General features: G+C 47.3%; 2 protein-coding genes across 8 annotated transcripts in view; one reads left to right on the forward strand and one right to left on the reverse strand.

Moving 5' to 3' along the window:
- Nucleotides 1-2,674: 2,674 nt before the first annotated feature.
- On the forward strand, nt 2,675-17,720 carry LOC128404331 (phosphatidylethanolamine-binding protein 1-like). The gene is made up of 4 exons (XM_053369842.1): nt 2,675-3,022; nt 11,804-11,913; nt 12,660-12,760; nt 17,284-17,720. Exons 1-4 carry the CDS (start codon nt 2,888-2,890, stop codon nt 17,499-17,501), a joined length of 564 nt encoding a protein of 187 aa, XP_053225817.1. The 5' UTR covers nt 2,675-2,887; the 3' UTR covers nt 17,502-17,720.
- A 3,479-nt stretch (nt 17,721-21,199) lies between these two features.
- The window catches only part of TAOK3 (TAO kinase 3), a 115,816-nt gene continuing 112,424 nt past the window's right edge, over nt 21,200-24,591 (reverse strand). For 3 of the 7 annotated variants that reach the window (XM_053369816.1, XM_053369817.1, XM_053369818.1), the window contains exon 21: nt 21,200-22,784. In XM_053369816.1, the coding sequence (XP_053225791.1) occupies nt 22,623-22,784 (162 nt within the window). In that variant the 3' untranslated portion in view covers nt 21,200-22,622. The remainder of the gene's footprint in view (nt 22,785-24,591) is intronic. The other 4 variants (XM_053369819.1, XM_053369820.1, XM_053369821.1 and 1 more) reach the window with 2 other exon arrangements.

A 24,591-nucleotide genomic window follows, 5' to 3' on the forward strand; every position in this document is an offset into this window, starting at 1 on the left:
TTCCGGGTCATGTGGCCAGCATGACTAAGCCGCTTCTGGCGAACCAAAGCAGCGCACGGAAACACCGTTTACCTTCCCGCCAGAGCGGTACCTATTTATCTACATGCACTTTGACGTGCTTCGAACTGCTAGGTTGGCAGGAGCAGGGACCGAGCAACGGGAGCTCAGCCCATCGCGGGGATTCAAACTGCCAACCTTCTGATCAGCAAGCCCTAGGCTCAGTGGTTTAACCCACAGCACCACCCGCGTCCCACAGTGCCACCCGCTTTACCCATCACCAAATAGATGTACATGAAGGTGCCAGGTAGGCATCACTGCAGAAGGCATTCCACAGAGGGGGAGCCACGAGTGAAAAGCCCTGCAACAAAACAGTGCTGTTATTTATTTATTTATTTATTTATTTATCCATTCATTCATTCCCCGCCCATCAGGCTGGGTTTCCCCAGCCACTCTGGGCGGCTTCCAACAAAATATTAAAAAAACAATAAAACACCAGACATTAAAAACTTCCCTAATTTGCTGATTCCCAGATAAATGTGTTTAAGCATCAGGATATCAGAAGCAAACACCGTTTCTGTGGTCTCGATGGTATTGTGATTTAATTAAATTAAAAACGCTGAACTGCAAACACTCCGCACATTTCATTTTAAAACCAGGATGTTCAAACTGTTTCTTTTGTTCCAAAGAGGCAATAGTGGCTTAGGGGTTAAAGTGTTGGACTGGAACCTGGGAGACCAGAGTTCAAATCCTCACTCATCCAGGAAGGTCTGTGGGTGACCTCAGGCCAGTCACTGCTTCTCAGCCTAACCTACGACACAGAGACATTGTGAGGATAAAACAGGTGGAGACATGGGCATAATCAAGGGGGGCAGGGGGGGCAAGTCCTGCCCCCCCAAATCCTGGCTACGCCCATGGGAAGAGAACCACGTATACCACCTTGAGCTCCTTGGGAAACAATTGACTAGAAATGCAATCCATCCATCAGTCAATAACAAGGGATGGCTACCATGTGGCCCTCTATATGTTGCTGGACTACAACACCCATCATCCACAACCAACAGTCAGGCATGATGGGAGTTGTAGTCCAACAACTTGGTCGGGGCAGTTACAGATTCCCTATCCTGGCTTTAAAGCTTCCTTGATGTACATCAAGGTCAGGCAGATGTAGGGCTCTCTTCTCCTTTCTCTTCTAGAAAAGTAAATCAAATCATAAGGGAAGTCAATTTGCAAACTGGCTTTATCAAAGTATAACATAACAGAGATCAGTAAGTGAACATTTGATGCAGAGCAGAAGAAGGGAAATCCACCCAGAAAAGGAGGCTGGAGGTGCCTAGAGACTTCTTTTGGATTCTCAAAATGCAATAAGCAGAATGATGTTTTTCCTGTAACAGATTAATAATAATATTACGCAAGTGACACAGAGCTTCTGCCTCCAGCTAACCGTTTCTAGGAATGCCAAGGAGACAATCGTGGCTTCAGAGCTCCCTCTGGTGGTCACATGGGATCAATGCAAGGTGTGATCCTGCTCCAAACTTGGGGACATGTTTGAGGCAGGCAGCCCATTAAATAATTTAGAGGTGATTCATCAGCAGCCTTTTAACCAACGAACGCTAGTTTATACGGGGTTAAGTACTACCTATACATCATTTTCATAAAGCTTTCTCGCAAGGTCTATAACATAAAGTCAGTAAATTACAAATCTACTTTCCAAAGTCTCTCCCATGCGGTCATCTCGACGGTGTGTCCTGGCCATAAAGCAACTGTTGTTGAGATATTTCACTCCGAATTTGCTAGACAGAACAAGACGGCAGGGGGGGGGTATCCTGCCCCATCTAACATAAATCCTGGCTACGCATCACCTTGCCAACAAAGGTTCGTATAGTTAAAGCCATGGTTTTCCCAGTAGTGATGTATGGAAGTGAGAGCTGGACCATAAAGAAGGCTGATCGCCGAAGAATTGATGCTTTTGAATTATGGTGCTGGAGGAGACTCTTGAGAGTCCCATGGACTGCAAGAAGATCAAACCTATCCATTCTGAAGGAAATCAGCCCTGAGTGTTCACTGGAAGGGCAGATCGTGAAGCTGAGGCTCCAATACTTTGGCCACCTCGTGAGAAGAGAAGACTCCCTGGAAAAGATCCTGATGTTGGGAAAGATGGAGGGCACAAGGAGAAGGGGACGACAGAGGACGAGATGGTTGGACAGTGTTCTCGAAGCTACAAACATGAGATTGACCAAACTGCGGGAGGCAGTGGAAGACAGGAGTGCGTGGCGTGCTCTGGTCCATGGGGTCACGAAGAGCCGGACACGACTAAACGACTAAACAACAACAACATATAACATGAAGTCAGTAAATTACAAATCTACTTTCCAAAGTCTCTCCCATGCGGTCATCTCGACGGTGTGCCCTGGCCATAAAGCAACTGTTGTTGAGACATTTCACTCCGAATTTGCTAGACAGAACAAGACGGCAGGGGGGTATCCTGCCCCATCTAACATAAATCCTGGCTACGCCTATGGGACGCAGTTGCGCTCTGCAGGGGGTTGTCTCTACTCCTCGGAGTAGACCCATTGGAAGGCTCCAGCTGGATTAACTGAGTTCCCTTAAAAACTTCAACGGGTCTGCTGCAGAACTGAGCTGGATATATAACCGAGGGTGCGGAGGAAGACTGGCGGCTCCTGCCATCGGGGCGTGGTCCCAGTCGTGCAGGCGGACCAAGGCGGAGACTGAGATCGGTGGGGCTGGGCGCCGCCTCGCCCCTCGCTCCGCCTCTCCAGCTGGAGCCTCCGGGCCCCAGAGCCGCGCCCGGGACGCAGCGGAACCGTCGGAGACTCCCGGTGGCCGCGTGCACAGCTTTCCAGCCTCCGTTCTGGTCTCTGCCCCGAGGATGCCGCAGTCGCTGAGCGCGTGGGACGGGCCCCTGTGCCTCGCCGAGGTGGACGAGAAGCCGGCGCGCCCGCTGCGGGTCTGCTATGGGGCTGTGGAGCTCCGGGAGCTGGGCCAGGAGCTCACCCCAACCCAGGTAAAAGGGCTCCCCCGAGGCGGCGTTCGGGATTTCGCTCCCCGGGGAGCAAGACCAACACCCGGGTTGGTTTCCTTTCTTTGTGGCGTCCACGTCCAAAGGAGGTCAGGCTGGGGTATGTGGTTCTCCCTACACAGCAACCCTGCGAGGTAGGTGAGGTGAAGAGACTGTTCCTGCCAGAAGGCCAACCAGTGAGCTTCTCATAGAAGGGACCCGGGGGTCATCACCCCCCCTTCAATGCAGGAACCTCAGCCAAAGAATCCATGGCCGAGTGGAGATTTGAATTGGGGATTCCTGGGTCTGACACTCTAACCACTCCGCCACACTACCTTCCTTCCCTCACCTTCCTTTTCTATCTTCTAAACCAGAGTGGATAAAAATCAGTGATTTTTTTAAAAATAAAATAAAAAATCAGATTTTAAAAAAAATTAAATCGGATTTTTAAAAAATTTAAATCGGATTTTTTATTATTTAAATTGGATTTTTAAAATAAAATGCTTTTGGAGGAAAAATGCTTTCTAAAGACACAGTGGTACCTTGGGTTACATACGCTTCAGGTTACATACGCTTCAGGTTACAGACTCTGCTAACCCAGAAATAGTGCTTCAGGTTAAGAACTTTGCTTCAGGATGAGAACAGAAATCGCGCAGTAGCAGAGCGGCGGCAGCGGGAGGCCCCATCAGCTAAAGTGGTGCTTCAGGTTAAGAACAGTTTCAGGTTAAGAACGGACCTCCTGAACGAATTAAGTTCTTAACCCGAGGTTTGAGCTCATTGTCCTTCTGGTCAAAAACGCACTGCCCCACTCCCAGCTTGCTTTCTCTAACAAAATGTATGTGCTACTTCTTGTTGAAGAAAACCTCAAAGCAGTTTACAAAATCTAAAGTAAAACATTAAAACAATCTTTTTCAAAACAAGTAGGGTTGCCATACGTCTGGAATTTCCTGGACATAGCTGGCAAAAAAGCTGAACAACTTTGGGCAAAACTTAAAAGAAGCTGAAAAAATTTGCATCCCCCCCAAAAAAGTTCAACAATTTTTGTGTCCAGATTGGCAACCCTAAAAATAAGTATTTAAAAGTATTCAGAGTCTCTTCTCTCTGTGTGTATAAATATCTGGGAGAAATAGGATTCCATTTACATTTAAAAGTCAACGTACCTACATAATTTGCACTTTCTGAGACCATTCACAAACTTCAACACAGGCATCTTTCGACATTCATACCTCTCCAAACTTTCCAGTGCTGTTCTCCAGCCAAGAAATGTGACCCAAACATGCTTATGCAAAGAGGGAAAGTGTGTCTTAAAAGGAATGTGTTTGTGAAAACAGCATACAGATTGCTTTGTAAAAATGTATATCTTAGTCAAAACTGCACAGAAAAATGAGTGCATTACGGGGGGGAAATTGCACTAAAATGCTGATAAATTTTCGTGAGGACTGTTTTTTTCTAAAGAAAAAAATTGCAAACTGAATTGGATGTGTGGAGAACTGGAAGATTGGAAATGGAGGGAAACTGAAATTGACAGATTTGCGCATTGGAACATAATCTATTTATCCAATTCTCTCTCTCTCTCTCTCTCTCTCTCTCTCTCTCTCTCTCACACACACACACACACACACACACACACACACACACAAAACCCCACAGTTGTCTGCATTTTAAGACTCTCCTAGTGGAGTCCAGTGAACATCAGAATATAGGAAAAGCCTGCAGGATCAGGCCTGTGGCCCATCTAGTCCAACATCTAGTTCTCAGAGTAGCCAACCAGATGCATTTGAGAAACTCGCAAATCCGTGATATTTTATCTGCACAATCAGAATGAATTTCAGGAACTGAAATGCTTTTTCTGTGCAGCCTGAGTAGGAGTGGTGAACAACAACATTATAGTTACTTGTTGTAGCTTGTCTCCACTCCCCATTGCCCTGCTTGCAGTTGTGAAGAATATTCTTACATTATGAATGGTCCTGGTAATAATAATAATAATAATAATAATAATAATAATAATAATAATTTATTATTTATACCCCGCCCATCTGGCTGAGTTTCCCCAGGCACTCCATTAAGATAAAGAGGTTGGGATAGGCCAGGGGTCAGCAAACTTTTTCAGCAGGGGACCAGTCCACTGTCCCTCAGATCTTGTGGGGGGCCGGACTACCAGTATATATATATATATATATATATTTGGGGGGATTAACCAATTCCTATGCCCCACAAATAACCCAGAGGTGCATTTTAAATAAAAGGACACATTCTACTCATGTAAAAACACGCTGATTGCCGGACCGTCCACAGGCCGGATTGAGAAGGCGATTGGGCCAGATCTGGCCCCCAGGCCTTAGTTTGCCTACCCATGGGATAGGTCAATGTATATACGTGGACTGTCCCTGGAACAAGTGACTTTTCTAAGTTCTAAAAATTCTTAACCAAGCTCAAGGCTGTCATCTGAACTAGTCGGATGTTTAACTGATAATCAATCTCAGTCGGTCCATCCTTGGGAAAAGAAGACTACAGAGCTCTCTTGCCCCAAAATGGCAACTAGGCATTCCTTTTTTGGCGACCGCAACCTTGGTCTAAGGAGCCATCTGGAGCCTAGATTATCTATCTGAGTTTCTAACACTGAGCATAGCTGTTGTCCATCAAGTACAGCCTTTTCCTCCGCGATCTTGTCCAATTCTTTTTTCAAAACCACCCAGGCTGGTGGCAACCACCAGCACCTCCTGTGGGACAGTTTCATAGTTTAATGATGTGCTGTGTGAAGAAGAAGCACCGTATTTTTTTGCTCTATAAGACGCACCCGACCATAAGACGCACCTAGTTTTAGAGGAAGAGAACAAGAAAAAAAAAATTCTCTCCCTCTCTGCACAGTGCCCCTTCAGCGAAGTGGCAGGAAAAATGGAGACCCTTCTGTTTCTCCTCCCGCTGAAGCCATGGAGCTTGCATTCACTTCATAAGACGCACACACATTTCCCCTTACTATTTAGGAGGGGAAAAGTGCGTCTTATAAAGCAAAAAATACGGTAGCCAATGGGGGCCTTTCCTACTGAACCTCCTGCACTTCAAAACAAATTCCCACTGCACCACCGATCCCTATCATTGCATACAATAGCAAACGTTTCACAGTCTGCCATTATTGGGTAGCCCCCCGGGCTATTGTCCCCCCCTGGCCAATCACAGGGCTCAGAGCCAGCCCCTCATTTGAATGCTTGCTGATATATAAGAGCACTGCTTGCATGAGGTCACCAGCATTTGCAATGTGCAGAAAGCCAAGCAAGAGCGGGGAAGGAAGACATGGCGGCTCTTAAAACGTATAGGATGTCCTACTCCCTGAGGAACAGGAGGAGGAGCTGGCTGAGGAGGCGTGGCCTGGAAAAGAGGAGGAGGAGCTACGAATGGAGGCGGAGCCGAGAGCGGAGGCAGGGGTGGAGCCGCCGGCCTAGCAGGCCACAGAAGACACCGGCCAGGAGAAGGAGAGTTCTGCCCAAGCCCAGGAGGAACATCTGCATTGTCCGGTTCCCGAGGCGAGGCTACCGGATGAAGTGCCCCTTGATGTCCTGGTGCTTCAATAGGTGGATGCGGGGCAGCAGCAACCCTTCTCATGGGGCCAGATACTCCCTGCGCTCCAGCCGGCCGATGGTCCTTCGGAGCCACGCGCCCAAGAAGTGCCCGCCAGGCCCTCGCCGCTGCCCTGACTTCCTGCAGGCTGCCCTGAGGGAGATAGCGAGCAAGAAGCGCGCCAAGTGGGTGGCCTCTTCCCTCCCCAAGAAGCGGCGGCGTTACTCGGACGAGGAGATTTTCTACCGCTTGGCGAAACCCTCCAAAGCGGAAGAATCGGGAGAGGAGGAGAGCGGTGACAAGGACGTGGAGAGCTCAGCTGCGGGGATAGCCCAGTCCGCGGAAAGCGGACTTCAAGAGACCATAAGCTAGAGACAGACTCCCCTCTCTTCCTTCTCAGAACAGCAAACAGACCTGGGCAATGATCCAGAGGAGAAGAGAGGAAGAAGGGAATAATAACCATAATTTTAAAAAATAAGAACCCTGTGTTGAAAGATCCAAGAACTTAAAGGAGACCACCTGCACCCATATTCCAATCCTGATTTTTAATTTATTTATTTTTAGGCTGTTTATCTCTGCCTCAGTGGGGGCATCGGGAAAGTTTTTTTGAGCCATGGCATAGTCAGCGAAGAACATGGAAAGGATATCCGCCTCTCTCCCTTGCTAGCAAGAGGCAAACAGAAATCAGCTCCCACTGCTACGAGAACAAAAGGATTGTTGTTGTCCAGGGTGCTCCCTCCTCACCCCATGAATTCTTCTTGAAATACTAATAAATCTGGATCTTTTGGAACACATGGGTTGCCTTGTGGAATGCTGAGGAGCAATTGGGTTGGGTGGGGAATAAGGAAGGAAAGGCTATGAGTGACCACTAGACATGATGGCTGCATTCTCCCTCCACTGTCGGAGGCAGTACGCCTGTGAATACCAATTGCTGGGAATCGCAAGGAGGGAGGGTGCTGCTGCTGGGCTGGGCTAAAATAGATCATCATCCTGATTCAGAAGGACTCCCCTTAGGTGAATGTAAGAGTCCAAGATCGCTACTGCTCACTAAGACCCAGCCGCTACCATTTAGGGCTGGGCCTGGTTTTGGGGGAGTCTTTGGCAGAGTTTCCCCCCAACCCCTATTCTTTGCTTACTGGCCGTTGTGGGAAAGGAGAGGACAAGGCGGGGCAAGAGGGAATCTCCAGCAATCCTGACTGGTGCCCATTGGGGACTGGTAGGGCAGACGTCTGGGAGCCAAACAGTAGGGGGAGCCAGAATGAATCACAGGCAGTCCCAATTAATTCTAGCTTGGTCCCCATCCTCTTCCCTGCTGAGTTCCACAATAAGGAGAAGGCAACAGGTTGCTGGACTTGATAGGCCATTGGCTTGATCCAGCAGCCTCTTCTAACGTTGTTGCAGGGCAGCGCTGAGACCCAAGGCCACATTCAAACCACACATCTTGCAGAGTGTTTAACAATCAGTCCTTCCTCACAGGGAACTCTGGGAATTGTAGCTCTCGGAGGGGATACAAGGGGTCTCCTAACATCTCTCAGCACCCTTAACAAACTGCAACTCCCAGAATTCTTTGAGGGAAGCCATGTTTGTTTAAAGTGGACTCATGGTGATTCACATGTAAACAAAGGGGGAAGCTGAAAGCCAGGGTTGCTCCCTGGGCTGGAAGGCAGGCAGCTGGGGCTGTCTGAGGTTGGTGAGCCAGTGCCCCATTCACCAAATAAGTCTCCACTGGGGGGGGGGTGATTGTTTCGCTGTTGCTATGATTGAACAATTAGGAGTCATAATACCTCTCCCAAGCATAATATTTTATGCCTCCATCATGTCACCCAATCAGTCTTTCCTGGCATTTCCCCCTCAATTTCAAAAGACACAAATGTTTTAACCTTTCCTTATAAGGATCTCCCCTCCCCCACCGCAAAATAAATTACCTGAACATTTCTGGGTTAAGGAGTCTTGCCTAGAGTTATCCCACTGGCCTGAAATCATAAATGAAGATGAAAACAAAAAAATGCTCAGGGTGCACCACTTTTTGAGTTCTTGAGATTGTTCTTCTCTGCTTGGCATTTATCTTAAAAATAAATACGTATTTTCATTGGTGCTGCTTTATATCATACACCACTCGTGATAATTGAATGAAGGCTAATTGAATCATAAGTAATGATTGCATATATAACGAGTTTAGGACACAATATATACGTTTCAAAAGATCCAGTTTTATTATTACTCCAAGATGAACTTCCTGAGGGGGGCTGTGAAACATACTTTGGATACAATGACAAATCCCTTTTCATTTTCCTTCAAGCGGTAGCCAATTTCTGTCTGTTTCTTGTTAGCGAGGAAAGGAATAATTATTCGTTCAAGGGGTAGGTTCAGAGATGTGGGCCTTTTTTGAGGTGACGGGTGTCTCTTGGTTATTTATCCGATGGCTCAAATATCTTCTTTTCTCCTCCTCCTGCGGGCATTGATAAATCTATTAGTTCTGCAAAAATGGCTCCAGGACAGGATCGGAATGTGGGTGGTGACACGCCCCTTCAGTTTCCTTGGATCTTTTGAGCAGGCCGGTGGCTTATGTAATCTATATTTTGCCTCCCTCTTCTCCCTTCGATTTTCTGTCAGGCCTGCTTGCTGTCCTGAGAAGAGCGAGGGAGATGTTCGTCTAGCTCGATACCTCCTGGAGCTCATTCGCCGTTGGCTGAGGTACCCCTGGAGCCATGTTCTCTGCCCCTGGGTTGGCGGGCGAGCCCTGGTCTTTCGATCTGGAGGGCTTTGCCAACTTGTAGAAAATCTCCTCATCGGAGTAACGCTGGCGCTTCCTGGGGGAGGCTGGTGCCACCCACTTGGCTCGCTTCTTGCTCGCCACTTGCCTGAGGGTGGTGTGGAGGAAGTTGGGGCAGGAACAAGGGTGCTGCTGATTCCGCTGCCTGCCCAGCCGCAGGGACATCTTGTGGTGGACATCCTCTATGCAGGGGCTCAAGGCGGCTTTGGCCTTCTGTAAGGAAAGGATGTCGTCCCGCATCTTCCGGTTGAAATACCAGGACAGGAGAGGGCATGATGTTAAGTAGCTGCTTCTCGGGAACCTGATAATGCAAACGTTCCTCCTGGGTTTCTGAGGTAGCTTCCCTCGTCTGTTCAGGATCTTCTGGGCTCTGCTTTGCTGGCTCTTTCTACCCCTTTTGATGGCAGCCATGGCCTCTTGCTGGTTCGTCCTCTCCAGCTCAACTGCCCCACCTGCAAATACTGGTGACCTCCAGCCAGCACTCCTCTTATATACCAGCAGGCATTCAAATGAGGGGCTACTTCCGAGTCCTGTAATTGGCTGGGGATGAACAATCGCTCAGGGGGCTATCCAATAATGAGGGACTGTGAGGCATTTGCCTCTGTGTGGAATTATGGGGGTGGAGTCAAATATTCAGGGCATAAGCCAACATAACACAAGCCACTATTTAAACTTGGCATCCATGGAAAATTCTGCATCAACCCAGCACTATTTTACACCGTAAACAAGTTTGAGTGTGCTTAACTTTGGCCGTTCCTTTTCTTTCTTTCTTTTTTTGTATCTGAGTGTCATATTATTATTATTATTTTAAAAATCAGCATCAACATTCTTCTCCACCCCCCTTTCCTAGCTGCAGGGTAAAATATTTTCTTTATTTTGTGCCATTTGGAGCTGTTGTGTTTTATTAAAATCTTTCATTCTTCTGAAACACAAAAATACATCAGATGTTCTGAATTAACTTTCCACTATGCTTCATTTCTACACGCTGGCTTATTTGTAAATCTCTTTTCTTTTCTTTTTTTGGTACACAAAACATTTTTATTTAAAATGTTCTTTAAAAAAAAACCCCCACCATGGTCATTTATTCAGATGAAATAAAGTGGAGATAAAAAGTTCTGAAGGCGTTCAAAACATTTTGTTGTTACCTGATGCAGTTTGGAAACGAGAAATTCCTTCCTTGGGGCGATAATCAACACTCCGAAAAACATTGGAATATAAGAAAGGCCCTTCTGGATCAGGCCAGTGGCCCATCTAATCCAGCATCCTGTTCTTTCAGTGGCCAACAAGGTGTCCCAATTCCACCTTTGAAATCCTGGTAATGTCCAGGAAAATCTGGACGCATGGCAGCCCTAATGAAAAGCCAGCTATGATGGGAGTTGTAGTCCAAAAAGGCTGTGCTTGGAGCTGATGGGAGTTGAAATGGGTAGGGCTGTATCTTTCCATCTTTGTGCATATAGTAGCATCGCTGCTGCAGTCATATATTGGAGTGGTCTTTCATAGAGCCAGTGTGGTGTAGTGGTTAAGAGCGGTAGACTTGTAATCTGGTGAACCGGGTTTGCTTCCCCGCTCCTCCACATGCAGCTGCTGGGTGACCTTGGGCTAGTCACACTTCTTTGAAGTCTCTCAACCCCACTCACCTCAGAGTGTTTGTTGTGGGGGAGGAAGGGAAAGGAGAATGTTAGCCACTTCAAGACTCCTTAGGATAGTGATAAAGCGGGATATCAATTCCAAACTCCTCCTCCTCCTCCTCCCCTTCTTCTTCTTCTTCTTCTTCTTCTTCTTCTTCTTCTTCTTCCTCCATAGTCCTTTTTCTAATTGTCCTTGCAAGTTTCCTAGAAGCAGTTGGCTCGTTGCTGTGGAAAACAGGATGCTGGATGGACTTGATCCAGTAAGACTCATAAACCAGGTGGAGGGAAAGGCGAATGACATGAAACTCCTTCTGTAGAGAGTTGTAAGCAAGCCTCACTTGCGTGACTGCTTTCAATTACCGCTTTGTTTTGAGTATGGGAAGAACATCCCTCCGGCATTGACTCTGGACAGTTTCTCCCCCCTTCCCTGCTTCCTGTGGCTTGGACCACTTGACGCAGCCATCTGGATTGCGTTACCAACTTGAGTCCTTGCTTGCAGGTCCTTCTTGCCAGCAGAGCAAAGCCTCTTCCACATTTCGTCTTTCTGCTTCTTTGTAACTTGGGCGTCTCCCTTTAAGCACAGGGTTGGGGGACTGGATGCTGCCGGTGGGTCAGATCCCTAACTTTGTCCAACTTTTGTCAGTGCCAATCAGCTGATCAGAGGTTGCAGCAATCTCCTTTGGAGACAGGCTTCCAGTGCCAATCAGTTGCAGTTAGCGCAGAATGCTGCAGCGCGATTGCTAACAGGAGTGAGGCCTTGTCATCGTCCAATACCTATTCCCAGAGATGTGCACTGGTTTCCAATTTGCAATTTCCCTTAAAACTGAACAGGTCCAGAACTGTCCCACATCCATTGACTGGGAGGGCTGCGACCCACAAAAACTCTACACCTTGATTCTCACAGACCTGGATGTTCCCAGCAGGGCGGATCCGAAACTCAGGTGAGAGAGACCACAAAAGGGACCTTCTCTTCTTTTGGCATACTCCTGTCTTTATAGAAATATGCATGTTTTCAATGATCATCCTAAGGGACGCGGGTGGCGCTGTGGATTAAACCACAGAGCCTAGGACTTGCCGATCAGAAGGTCGGCGGTTTGAATCCCTGCGACGGGGTAAGCTCCTGTTGTTTGGTCCCTGCTCCTGCCAACCTAGCAGTTCAAAAGCACCTCAAAGTGCAAGTAGATAAATAGATACCGCTCCCGCAGGAAGGTAAACGGCTTTTCTGTACACTGTTCTGGTTTGCCAGAAGCAGCTTAGTCATGCTGGCCACATGACCCGGAAGCTTTATGCCGGCTCCCTCGGCCAATAAAGCGAGATGAGCGCCGCAACCCCAGAGTCGGTCACGATTGGATCTAATGGTCGGGGTCCCCTTACCTTTAATGATCATCCAGGGAGGTGGAATAACTGTGCAGCCACACAGGGAAGGACTATAGCTCAGTGGTGGGGCAATACTGAGCTAGATGGATCAATTGGTCTGACTTTGGTGTTTGGCAGCTTCCTCTGTTCTTAGCATCTTTGAGTTATTTAGAGCACTTGTACACTGCTTTTCAGCTGAAAAGCATATACTGCACTGCTGAGTTAGGTGGTGGATTTTACCAAATAGGGAAACCATGGAGGATTAATGTGGAACACTTGGTTTGGATGTTGAATTCTGAATGCTCCTCCCCTGCTCTTTTTCCTCCTGTAGAGAGTGGCACCATTTCCTGGTGACTAACATGCACGGCAATGACATCGGCAGCGGGTGCATTTTGTCGGATTATATTGGATCTGCGCCTGCCAAGGGAACAGGTAGGCAAAGCATTGTAGAGGGGTGGGCAAACTTGCTCTGCAGGCCAGACCTTTATGAGATTCTAGCTTTGCGGGCCAAATTTGACAGGTGGGCAAGGGTGCCCACCTGCCACACACCTGATGTCACAGACAGTTGGGTGCTTTGAAGAACCCCACATAGTGCTTTAAAGTACTCATGGTTGTGGTATTACTATTCACCATCTGGTTGACAGTAGAGCCAGAGGCTGCTTTAAGGCTCTCTGATTGTGTATTATCAGCCCCATCTCTACCCCTAGCACACCTCAAACCCCAAGTCCAAGGCAGGTGGCTGTAGATTAGGGGAATCAGCCCCATGGGCCAAATTTGAACCCCTGGTGGGCCAAATTTGGCCTGCGGGCCAAAGGTTCCCCACCCGTAACCTTGGCACTAGGGCGAGAACCTCAGCCTCAGGGGCCAAATATAGCCTTCTGGACTTCTTTAGGTTGATTTGACAGGAGTGAGTGTGCAGGCCTGAGGCAGAAGGATTTGAAAGTCTTGCATTTTCAAAGTACCGGTAAGCACCTGTTACAGCACAAGCAGTATCAAACAGACAAGAACAAGGTGATACATTGCTTCAACAGCCTTTCAAGGCACTGTGATTGGAGAGCCCTGGTGAAATTGTTCCTACTGATTGAAAGTTAAAAAAGTCGTATATTTGGCATTTTCCCTATGTGACAAATCTGGGGAGAAACTTTTCCATTTTGCTGACAAATGCAGCAGGGTAGCCATTCAGCTGAGTTTTGATCCCACATTTGTCCAGATGTGAGGCATACACACCTACCAGACAGAAAGGCTGCCCCTGCTGAGACTGAGGGGAAGTGACTTCCAAAATCATCTTGGGTGGGGTGCTTGGAAACCTGTGTGGATTCTCTACCTTAAACTTTGAGAGTTTGGGAGGTGGTGATTGCCTTGCCTAAGAAACTGAGCAAAGGTCTGGCTGGTTTGTTCCAAGACAAGTAGGGATTTCGCCCTGCGCCAGGAACCCAGAAATCAAATACAGAGTACATTATTTGCTTTTAGATGTGTTGATTGCTTTATGTTTTGAGAGATTAGCAGTGTGATGTTTGATTGGACTAGATGCCAAGTGCCGTTCAAACATGATTTGATGTGTGTGGAGAGGTGAGACATTTCTTTCCTCCCTGACAGATTCTTGGCTTTTTAACTGGAGTAAATGGCTGGGAGTGTTTCTTCTTAAGAAACAAACGTTAAAGCCTTGGGTGTTTTTAGAAGGCACATCTCTGCCTCTCCCTGGGAAGGCACTTTCAAGGCAGCCCAATTTGGGGACCATCACTGCCTCTTGTGGCAGTGAGTTCCATAGTTTACCTGTGCCCTGCATGAAGCAGTACTTCAGCTCGATGGACCGGTGATCTGAGTTGGGATCAGGCAGCTCCCATACATTCCTATCAGTTTAATCTGCAACACAGCCATTAAGAACCTAAGAATGTGAGAAGAGGCTGCTGGATGGGCTGCCAATGGCCCATCTAGTCCAGCATTCTGTTCTCACAGTGGCCAACCATAATGGGAAACCTTCAAGCACGAAGCACTGCCGCCTCCAATGGTGTTGGCATAGCAGCTCCATCATGGCTGGTAGCCTTCAAAAGGCCTCTCATCCATGAATTTGTCCAGTTCTCTTTTAAAAACGTCTTGGTTGGTGCCCATTGTTGCCTCTTGTGGCAGTGAGTTCCACAGCTGAACTATGCAATGCATGAAGAAGTCCTTTCTTTTATCTATCCCAATTCTTCCAGCATCCATCGCCATTAGATGTCCACGAGAGTGGAAGAATTGGTTTAAAAAAAACAACTGGATGATTTTTCGGTACAGGACTCATTTGGATTCTGAGCTGCCCTGTATGATATGGCGCAACGACAGTTTTTCCCCTGGTGCTGTTGGGCCCGCTCCCACCTAAATATAGTGCACCCACCTCACAGAACACCAGTTCCACAAATTCCCACAAACTACCCCAGATTATCTTGTGGGGGATTTGTGTGAGGGAAAACTTAATAATTTGGAGTCTCAGGCAGGATTTGATCAAATAAACAAGAAAAATTTTATTTAGCAAAGGAAGTTTGTGACACAAGTGGGTAAAACATAGGATACTTCAGATTCTGTTATTTCACTTCAGTGTTGCACAGCTGTTGCTGCTTAATACTTTGGTGCTTAAACAAGGTGTTAACCCCTGTCAGTTACACACCCCTTTGACAGCCCTACTCCTGAAGTACTCTTAAGTAACAGACTCAAGGGATCACCGCACCCATCTTAACTGGTTTGGGAATCTTCTCTTTGTAGCAGAATCTCTCCCCTCCTGACTGGAATGAGACCTAAGTAGACTGTATCTTTCCAGTTTCTACTTCTCCTGGCTCAGCCTCAACCTCCCGGTTAATTCCTGGCCTATTACTCTCACAGGACACCACACACTGTCCTTCACACTAAGCTCAGAGACTCCTTTCCGTAGCTTTTGATATATTCCACACAGTGGATGTTTCTATCCAGAACCAACTCTCTCTCCTCTCACTCCCTATCTCCCAACCTATTCTTCCAACCTCAATCCCAACCTAAAGGTAAAGGGACCCCTGACCGTTAGGTCCAGTCGCGGACGACTCTGGGGTTGCGGCACTCATCTCGCTTTATTGGCCGAGGGAGCCGGCGTACAGCTTCCGGGTCATGTGGCCAGCATGACTAAGCCGCTTCTGGCGAACCAGAGCAGCGCATGGAAACACCATTTACCTTCCCACTGGAGCGGTAGCTATTTATCTACTTGCACTTTGACGTGCTTTCAAACTGCTAGGTTGGCAGGAGCAGGGACCGAGCAACTGGAGCTCACCCCGTCGTGGGGATTCGAACCGCCGACCTTCTGATCGGCAAGCCCTAGGCTCTGTGGTTTAGACCACAGTGCCACCGCATCCCTACTTTTCAATTCCCTCTTCTGGAACCCTGGCCAATCAGAAGCTGCCATTGATTAAGCGTTTGCTGGCAGGGAAAAAGAAAAAGAAAAATACTTGGGAACCCAACCTGCCCAGCAAAACAAACTTTTCCGTCACACCCTGTGAGTAAAGGACCGTGAACTCTGCAAATGCCTGCGGATAAGGCTGCCAGGCCCTGAGATGGAAAGTGCCTTGACTTGAGTTTCTGTGCAGATTGAATGGCCCTTTTGTGCCAAGGATTAACTCATGTGTCAACGCACAGCCTAGGGGAGCCAGGTAACAAAAATTCCACACCCATAGCGAAGCTTTAAAGGTACATTGAGAGGGCTTAAGTCAGTGTGGGAGAGGCAAGGTCTCGCCTTCTTGTGACACACCCTTCTGGATTTATTTCTGGTGCTGCACCAGCAAAACTGACTTGCTGGGCTGGGCTGATCCATTCACCAGCTCCTGCCAACCTGGTGCCCTCCAGATCTTTTTCGGATTATGGCCCCCACAAGAACCCTGTGAGGTGGGTTAGCCTGAGAGAGGCAGTGGTTGGCCCCAAGTCACCCAGTGGGCTTCATGGCTGAGTGGGGATTTGAACCCTGGTCTCTCCCAGGTTTAGCACTCTAGAGCTCTAACCATTAAGCGGCACTGCCCAGTCAAAAGTTAGCTCCTGGACAGCACAGTAGGTTACCTTGTCAGTGTCTTGCACACCACTGCACGATGAAAATTTATAGTAATTATTTGCTTATATACAAATTACATACATATGTGAAATTTCATAAAATCATAAAATTGTGCAGTTGGATGGTACCCAAAGGGTCATCTCGTCCAACCCCCTGCCATGCAGGTATCACAGCTGTAGATCTGTGTCCACTTTGGCCAATGTGTAAGTGGTTTCCCTAAGGGAAGGTGGACTTCTTTTGGGACACCCTTTCTAGTTGCCGTTTTCTAGTTCTACAACACCTCTTTATACTGTACAGGAGATGGCATTTCAACAATCTCTTGATTGTTACTGTGTTAGAATTGTTAAAACAAAAAGGAACGATGGGAGTCTGCAATACGAAGTGGAGGAACTGAAAAGGAAGTAACTGCTTACCTTGTTCCTCTCTGCATGCTTTTCTGCTCCATCCCATCCCATCCCAAGCTATTCTTTTTCCTGCCTTTTTTGACTTATCTCTTCCCCATCTCCTGCTGCTTCCATTCTATTCTCTTCCTCTCCTCTCTTGGCTATCATTTCCACCCCCCTCTTGGAAGTACTCAAATGGGCAATCCCAGCCATTCCAGCAGCGAGCAGACTCAGATCTCTGTACTGTGTGTAGTCAATTGGATTTGACTAGCCAATGTTGCTACCTGGGAGCATATGGAGCCAGTTAAGAAGCCAGTTGAGAATGAGGGCAGTGGGCAAGAAGCCAGTTGAGAATGAGGGCAATGTGCATGAAGCCAGTTGAGAATGAGGGCAATGTAAATAAGCTGAACATTTTCATAGTCATTTGTTTAAAAAAAAGAAGTCAGAAAGGGTTGCTTTTCTGTATTGAGAAAAAACAACACAGTTTTGACAGTCGTACCAAAATCTTTGCATTATATCCTTGCCCATTGTAGGACTTCACCGCTATGTGTGGCTGGTCTACGAGCAGCCGCAGCGACTGACCTGCGACGAGCCCATCCTGAACAAACTTACCGCTGCCAAACGTGAGAAGTTCAGAGCCTCGTCCTTCCGCAAGAAGTACGGATTGGGTGCGCCTGTGGCAGGCATGTGCTACCAGGCCGAATGGGACAGCCACGTGCCAAAGATCTACGAACGGCTTGGCGTCAAATAGCATGCCATGTGAATCCCATTGCAACTGAATAAAAAAAGAGAGGGTGGTATCCAACGTTTAGCCTTACTTGGAACACTCTCGCTGAAAACAGTGGGCGTGACTCTAGTGGGTCTACTCTTGAGTAGAATGCAACCCAATGAGCACAGGGAGATTTGTGGCAGTTTCCCCTTAACTTGGCAAGCCCTTTTCAGGTGCTCTATAATAAAAGCAACCAAAATATCCTTGTACGTGGATTCCTTTCTCTAGCAGCAATCTGCTCGCAAGCTGCAGAGGAGCTGTTCACTGTGTCCCGCACAGCTGGAAGGCGTGGAGGGGACTGGTGGGAGGGGTGAAAGTTGCTCCTGACTTCCTCATGCATTGAAAGAACACAGAACAGATTAGGGTTGAATCCTGACAAGACAGAAGTACTGTGTTTGGGGGACAGGGGTTTGTCTGGTGGGGAGGGCTCCCTGGTCCTGAATGGGGCAACTGTGTCCCTGAAGGACCAGGTGCGCAGCCTGGGAGACATTTTGGACTCACACCGTCCATGGAGGTGCAGGTCAATTCTGTGTCCAGGGCAGCTGTCTACCAGCTCCATCTGGCACACAGACTGAGACCCTACCTGTCTGTGGACTGTCTCACCAGAGTGGTGCATGCTCTGGTTATCTCCCACTTGGACTACTGCAATGTGCTCTCCGTGGGGCTACCTTTGAAGGTGACCCGGAAACTGCAACTAATCCAGAATGCGGCAGCTAGACTGGTGACTGGGAGTGGCTGCCGAGACCATATAACACTGGTCCTGAAACACCTACATTGGCTCCCAGGACGTTTCTGAGCACAATTCAAAGTTTTGGTGCTGACCTTTAAAGCCCTAAACAACTGTGGCCCTGTATACCTGAAGGAGCGTCTCCACCTCCATCGTTCAGCTCGGACACTGAGGTCCAGCTCTGAGGGCCTTCTGGCGGTTCCCTCCCTGCAAGAAGTGAGGTTACAGGGAACCAGGCAGAGGGCCTTCTTGGTAGTGGCTCCACCTTGTGGAATGCCCTCCCATCAGATGTCAAGGAAATAAACAACTATCTGACACCTGAAGGCAACCCTGATTAGGGAAGTTTTTAATGTTTGATGTTTTAGCATGCTTTTAATATTCTGTTAGGAGCTGCGCAGAGTGGCTGGAGAGATCCAGCCAGATAGGGCGGGGTAAAAGTAATACATTATGATGATGATGATGATGATGATGATGATGATGATGATGTTGATGTTGCAGGGGCAACATGGGGTAGCTCAGAGCACACAGTATGGGCAGCTTTGGTCAGAACAGGGTTGTAGAACCTCAGACCTGGAGGTTACACCTGACCCCCCATGCTCCTTTCTCTGGCCCCCAGAACACCCCCCAAGCCACACACATCATTGGTCTTGCTCTGACCCTCATTGTTTCTGCCTAGCTGGAATGTGTCTTGCTTGCCTAGGTGGGGACTAGAGAAGGGTGTTTGGGTGGGTGCTAGCCTAGTGTATAAAAGTAAGATTCACCGCATTTTTTGCCCTATAAGATGCACCAGACCATAAGACGCACCTAGCTTTTGGAGGAGGAAAACAAGAAAAAAAATATTCTGCGCAGCGATCCCTCTTGCTGTTCTGGCTTCTGGGATAGCTGTGCAGCCTGCATTTGCTCCATAAGACGCACACACATTTCCCCTTACTTCTTAGGAGGGAAAAAATGAGTCTTATAGAGCAAAGAATACGGTACTTTAATTGCTCCACCCATTTTGCCTTCAGACCTGCCTGCCCTAGACATGTGGCCCCTGGGAAGTTGTTGGAAAAGGAATGTGAACCTCATGCTGCGAAAAGATTATCTACCTCTGGGACAGGGCAGGAAGGGGCAATATGAGCAGTCTCATGCACCAGCCTCCACTGATCTCTGGACTGTACCTGGTTCTTGGCAGGACTAGCGGCTCCTGGCAGCGATGGGGTGGGTTTCCCCCCCAAAAAAGGAGGGTTTCTCTGCTAAGAAGTTCCCCAATATTGCTCAGAGGCCAAGAAGAAAAGCAGAGAAAAGGAGAATCGTGGCAGAATGGAAACCTTCAAAGTTGCTCCCGAGATCCCTTTGGGTGGATGGGTAGAAACAGAAATGAACGAGCAAAGAGATAAGGCAGTCAACAAAAGCAAAAAAACAAGAAAAGGGTTTAAAATATCCTAAGAATGTTGATGGGTCCAAGACAGACCCGCCCCGCCCCCAGCAAATTCCCTTTGGAGCCCTTAAGAGTACAGGCAGGTGGAGTAAAAGAAGTCCCAGCTGGTTCCTTGACTGCGGTGTGAATCCAGCTCCAGGCCAGCTGAGGAATTTCATAGAATCTTGAGTTAGAAGGGACCCAAGGAGTCATTTCGTCCAGCCCCCTGCAATGCAGGAATCACAGCTTAAGCATCCATGACAGATGGCCATCCAACCTCTGTTTAAAAGCCTTCTGTGACCCAGGTGGTGTGCTCCACTGTCAAACAGCTCCCACCATTAAGTGTTGTTCCTAACGTTTAGTCGGAATCTTCCTTCTTGTCCTTTGAATCCATTGGTTTGGGTCATCTGTTCTGGAGCAGCAGAAAACAAGCTTGCTCCATCTTCCAGGTATCTGAAGATGCCTCTCATATCACCTCTCAGTTCTTCTCTTTTCCAAACTAAACATACCCCAGCTCCTTCAACCGTTCGTCATTAGGCTTGGTTTCCAGACCCTTGATCATCTTGATCGCCCTCCTCTGCACAGGTTCCAGCTTGTGAATATCCTTCTTAAACTGTGGTGCCCAGAATTGGACATAGGACTCCAAGTGGGGTCTGACCAAGACAGAATAGAGTGGTACTATTCTGGATGCTGGATGTCTGTTAATGCAGCCTAGAATTGCATTAGCTTTTTTCTTTCTTTCTGTTGCATCGCACTGTTGACTCATGGTGGTCTACCAAACCCCATGTTCCTTTTTGCAATGATTGCTGTACATAGCAATGAACTGATTCCTAATTCAGCTATCAGCCTGGGCCATCCTCCCATTCTTCAGGCGAACTGCTTGTTTTTTCATTTTCTTTCATCGCATACATTTTCACCCATCTATCAAATCACCTTTTGCCAAAATAATCCGCAACAGAAATACTTTCTGAAATCAAATCCATGTGGGGCTTGGGATAGGTGTTCTCCTGGTGACATCACAGTAACCATCCAATGAGCGCCGTCCACAGCCGGTTTTGGCTGCGGACTGGAAGGATGGCTTCCTGCCCTCAAGCCTGGGAAAGGCCGTATTGGAACAATGTGTGCTACATTCCTCTTCGCCTTAAAAGTTTCAGGTGTGTTTCTGAGCACCAGTAAAAGCATCTGTGCAATATACGATAGAAGCCCCTTTACACAATATTTCCTCTGCTCCTCTCCTGCTCTTGCCTCCTCCCGCAACATCTGAGTTGTCTTTGAGTTGTCGGGAGGCATCCAGCCCAAAAGCAGAGGATCTGATTGGCCGGCGTTTGCTGCTAAAAGCCTCTCCTGTTGCTGGATGTAAAACAAGAGCTGGAAAGCCACACTCGAGTCTCTTCCATGGCTGACCAGAGATGGGGTGGGTAGGGGGTAGCGCAGGGCAAAGAGCTGCTTCCCCTGCTACAATGAGACAGCAAAGCTTCGTGAGCAACACTTTTATTTACAAATATAATTAAAAGCTCTGACAGTTATATCATGCTCTTCCCTTTGAGAACCTGAAAAAGGTTTTTTTTTTTTGCTTTTTTCCGTTTAGTATTTTTTTTTAAAGTGCATGCAAAAGAAGTAAAGCCTTTTTTTTAACCTTTTTTATTGTAAGAAAATACACAGTTTGAAAGTGTGAATAATGCAATATTTATGACCAAGATTATCGGGGGACAGGGAGAGGGGAGGGAGGGGGGGAACCAAAGGTGGGAGTTGTGGGTGGGTCGCAGGGAGGGGTGTGGAGGAGGAGGAAAGATTTAAGGTGATGTGAGAATGAGAGACAGTGTTAAACTCCAAAGATTGACTTGGAAAAGAGGAAGGGTGGAGGGTTTTTGGAGGGGTGGGTGGGGGTGTCGGCGTGGCCTGGAGTGTGGGTGGGTTGGTGGGGGGGGTCGGAGGGGGGGAACAAGTCATCAGGTAGTAAAAAAACTTCTGATCAGAGAAACAGTTAAAATACAATATGAAAATAAGTAAATTTCTCCTTAAATTTCCTTCTATACACAAAATACACAATTTGACAAGGCCCAATTTGTGCTCCTGGGATTCTCTGGGCGCCTTAAGTTTTTTTTTTTTAAGTGTATTCACATCCTCTGCTACAGCAGAAAATGATTATGATACAATCAAGAATGTGCCAAAGACCAACGGCCAAAAAAACCCACCTGGCCTGGCCTGACCCTTTTTCAAAAAAATCGCGCTCTCCCTCTTTCCCCAACCCCCCTCCCCTTTCCCCCCCGCCCCCAAAGTAATAATATGTCCACCACTGATATGTACAGCACAATTTCAGAATTCATATTTTCTGTAAAATGTATCAAATTTCTCAATCTCTTAATAAAATTTTTTTATTATTATTTTTTTTCATTTAGTTATTCCTGATGAATAAATACCAAAAAAAGAAATAATAATAATTAATAATAAAATTAAAAACTCAAAACGTTATGCAGCAGCTGATTAAGGTAAGGCTGCGATACCCATCTCTCTCCCCCTGGGAATTTGACTCCTTTTAATTTTCCTTCCTTGGTTTTTTTGTTTTTTTTGCTTGAATTTTCATTGGTAAGGTGGCAAAAAAATATGAGTGATTGCTGAAAAGCAAACATACATCCACTTTTGTTTTGATTCGTTAGAATTGTCTCCAAAGTTTTCATTGAAACGTGTGTTTTTTTTAATAATAATAAAAAAAAATCATTGCACAGAGACATCAATACTGTGAGACACTATGAGATTCAAGAGAGACTGCGGAGCAATGGTCCTGCTCTGGAACGTGACACTTGGCGGGAAGGGGGGCCCCTGATGGAGTAAGAATATACAGGCACTAAGTCCGACATGATGTCAGTAAGAGACAGAAAGAGAGAGAGCACACCCGTTAACATGGGGGGGGAATGTTGGGATTTGAGATATTTTTTGTTTGCATTTTTGTTTTTTTAATGGCAAAAGAAATTTAATCTCATCTGTAGTCCTCCTTAGGAAATTCTAACGTGACCAAATTTCCAAAGCCCATCCGTAGGCTCTCCATGTCAAAAGTTTCAATCTCTCGCTCTTGCCTTTCCAACAGAAACTTTATCCTCTCGCTGCGTTCCTTCTGCAGGGCCGCCAGCTCCTCTTCAATCTGAAACAGCATAAAAGGGGGGTTCTTTTAAAGCAAGCTCCTCAGAATCCCAAACGTTTGAGGAACAGATTTAGACAAGAGGATTTCCTACCCTTCCATTTCTCCCGGAATGATACTGGGAAGTGGATGTGTGTGTGCTTACTGGGTGTGCTTGCAGCAGAAACAGGTCAGTCGAAAAGGGATGCCGAGTCCTTTCCTTAATGATTTCTCCTTTTCCAATTGCTCCTGTGGTAGTTTTATTTTAACAAACTCCTTCCGCCTCCCCGGGACTCTGAAACTGCAATATTGGGAGGGGAGAACCATTTGTGGAGGGGATCACAGAATCATAAGAGTTGGAAGGGACCCTGAGAATCAACTGCAGGAATAAATATGCAGCTGTCCCATATGAGGATCGAACCTGCAACCTTGGCATTATCAGCACCACGCTCAAACCAATTGAGCTATCTTTGTTCTTAATGCAGGAATCTTTTTGCCCAACACGGGGCTCAGACCCACAACCCTGAGATTAAGCATCTCAAGCTCTACCGACTGAGCTACCCAGTTAATATGTGTCTCTGTGTTTGCTTTCAGTAACTCTCCCATCCAATAACACTTCTAGGCTCACCTGGTGAGCAGAGAGTTTGGTACTGCTTCACCAGTGCATTCCCTGCAGGCAAAGCAGACGACTGTAGCCCAGACACCTGAACCCTCCCACTCACCAGCTGATGAGTGGAAAGGGTTCAATCCTGCTGCATGCAGCTTTGCCCCACCCCGCAGATCGACTTCACGGTAGGTGGGTGGGACTGCCAGTTACCTGGTGTCATGATGTCAGCTGGCTGACAGGTGGGTGACCCCGCCCACCAGTCAAAGCTGGCTTGTGCAGGTGATGAAGGATCTGGCCTGCCAGGCAAAAAAGCCATTGCATTTGGGGAAACCTCTGGTGGCAGTCTTAACACAGTGGAGCAGATGGACCTTCCATTAGAACACACCTCCGGCAACGACACAGACCAATGCGTCTAGCAGTCAGGAAATCTGATTCCCTGGTACACTCCAGCAAATGACAAATAAGCACCAGCAGTGCTATTCCTTTTCTGTCGCTGGTATTCAGTTAACCTCATGGGGCGTCTGATCAGGAATCTATCCGTCTATTCCTACTAGAGTTGGTTCAGACATTAACTATTTACTCACAGCATTCATAAATGATTTAAAGGGTGGATTCATTCCTAAACCCAAAGATGCCAACTACCTAATCGGTTTGGAATATTACTCCCGCCCACGACACGACAAAAGCAACAAGATGGGAAATTCCTTCCTCGTCTCAGTTATTAAAATGCCCATTATGCAGTGCTTATTATTACCACTGGTCTGGAGGCCAGAGAGAAAACAATTTACAGTTTCTGATTTATCTGACTGGGCAGAAGACAGCCTGGCAAAGCAATGCTGTTGTGAAGATGCCTGCCGAGGGGCCTGTCTGCCTGTCCCTCTGTATTCAATCTGCTAGTATGCAGATACTATGAGAACACGGGCAGTCTGGAGGGTGGCAACACAAGAAGGGGCCTTTTCCGTGGTGGCTCCCTGCTTGTGGAATGCTCTCCCCGGGGATGCTTGCCTGGCGCCACTGCTCCATATCTTTAGGTGCCGGACAAATATGTTCCTTTTTAATCAGCTCTTCAGCTGTTAAACACTGATGGCTTTTGGGAAAGGGTGGGATGCTTTAATGCAGTTTTTTAAAAAAATAAATAAAAAAAAAATAGAATGGAATTTTAGACTTTTTTGATGCTGGTTTTAATCTATGTATGTGTACACTGTAAGTCGCTTTGAGTTGCCG

The sequence above is a fragment of the Podarcis raffonei genome, chromosome 16, assembly GCF_027172205.1.
Source record: "Podarcis raffonei isolate rPodRaf1 chromosome 16, rPodRaf1.pri, whole genome shotgun sequence".
In the NCBI taxonomy this organism is placed as follows: Eukaryota; Metazoa; Chordata; class Lepidosauria; order Squamata; family Lacertidae; genus Podarcis; species Podarcis raffonei.

Coding starts and splice junctions, on each gene's coding strand:
- LOC128404331 (XM_053369842.1), top strand. CDS start 2,888: ATGCCGCAGTCGCTGAGCGCGTGGGACGGGCCCCTGTGCCTCGCCGAG. Junction 3,023..11,803: donor AGGAGCTCACCCCAACCCAG/GTAAAAGGGCTC, acceptor AAAACTGAACAG/GTCCAGAACTGTCCCACATC. Junction 12,761..17,283: donor TGCGCCTGCCAAGGGAACAG/GTAGGCAAAGCA, acceptor TGCCCATTGTAG/GACTTCACCGCTATGTGTGG.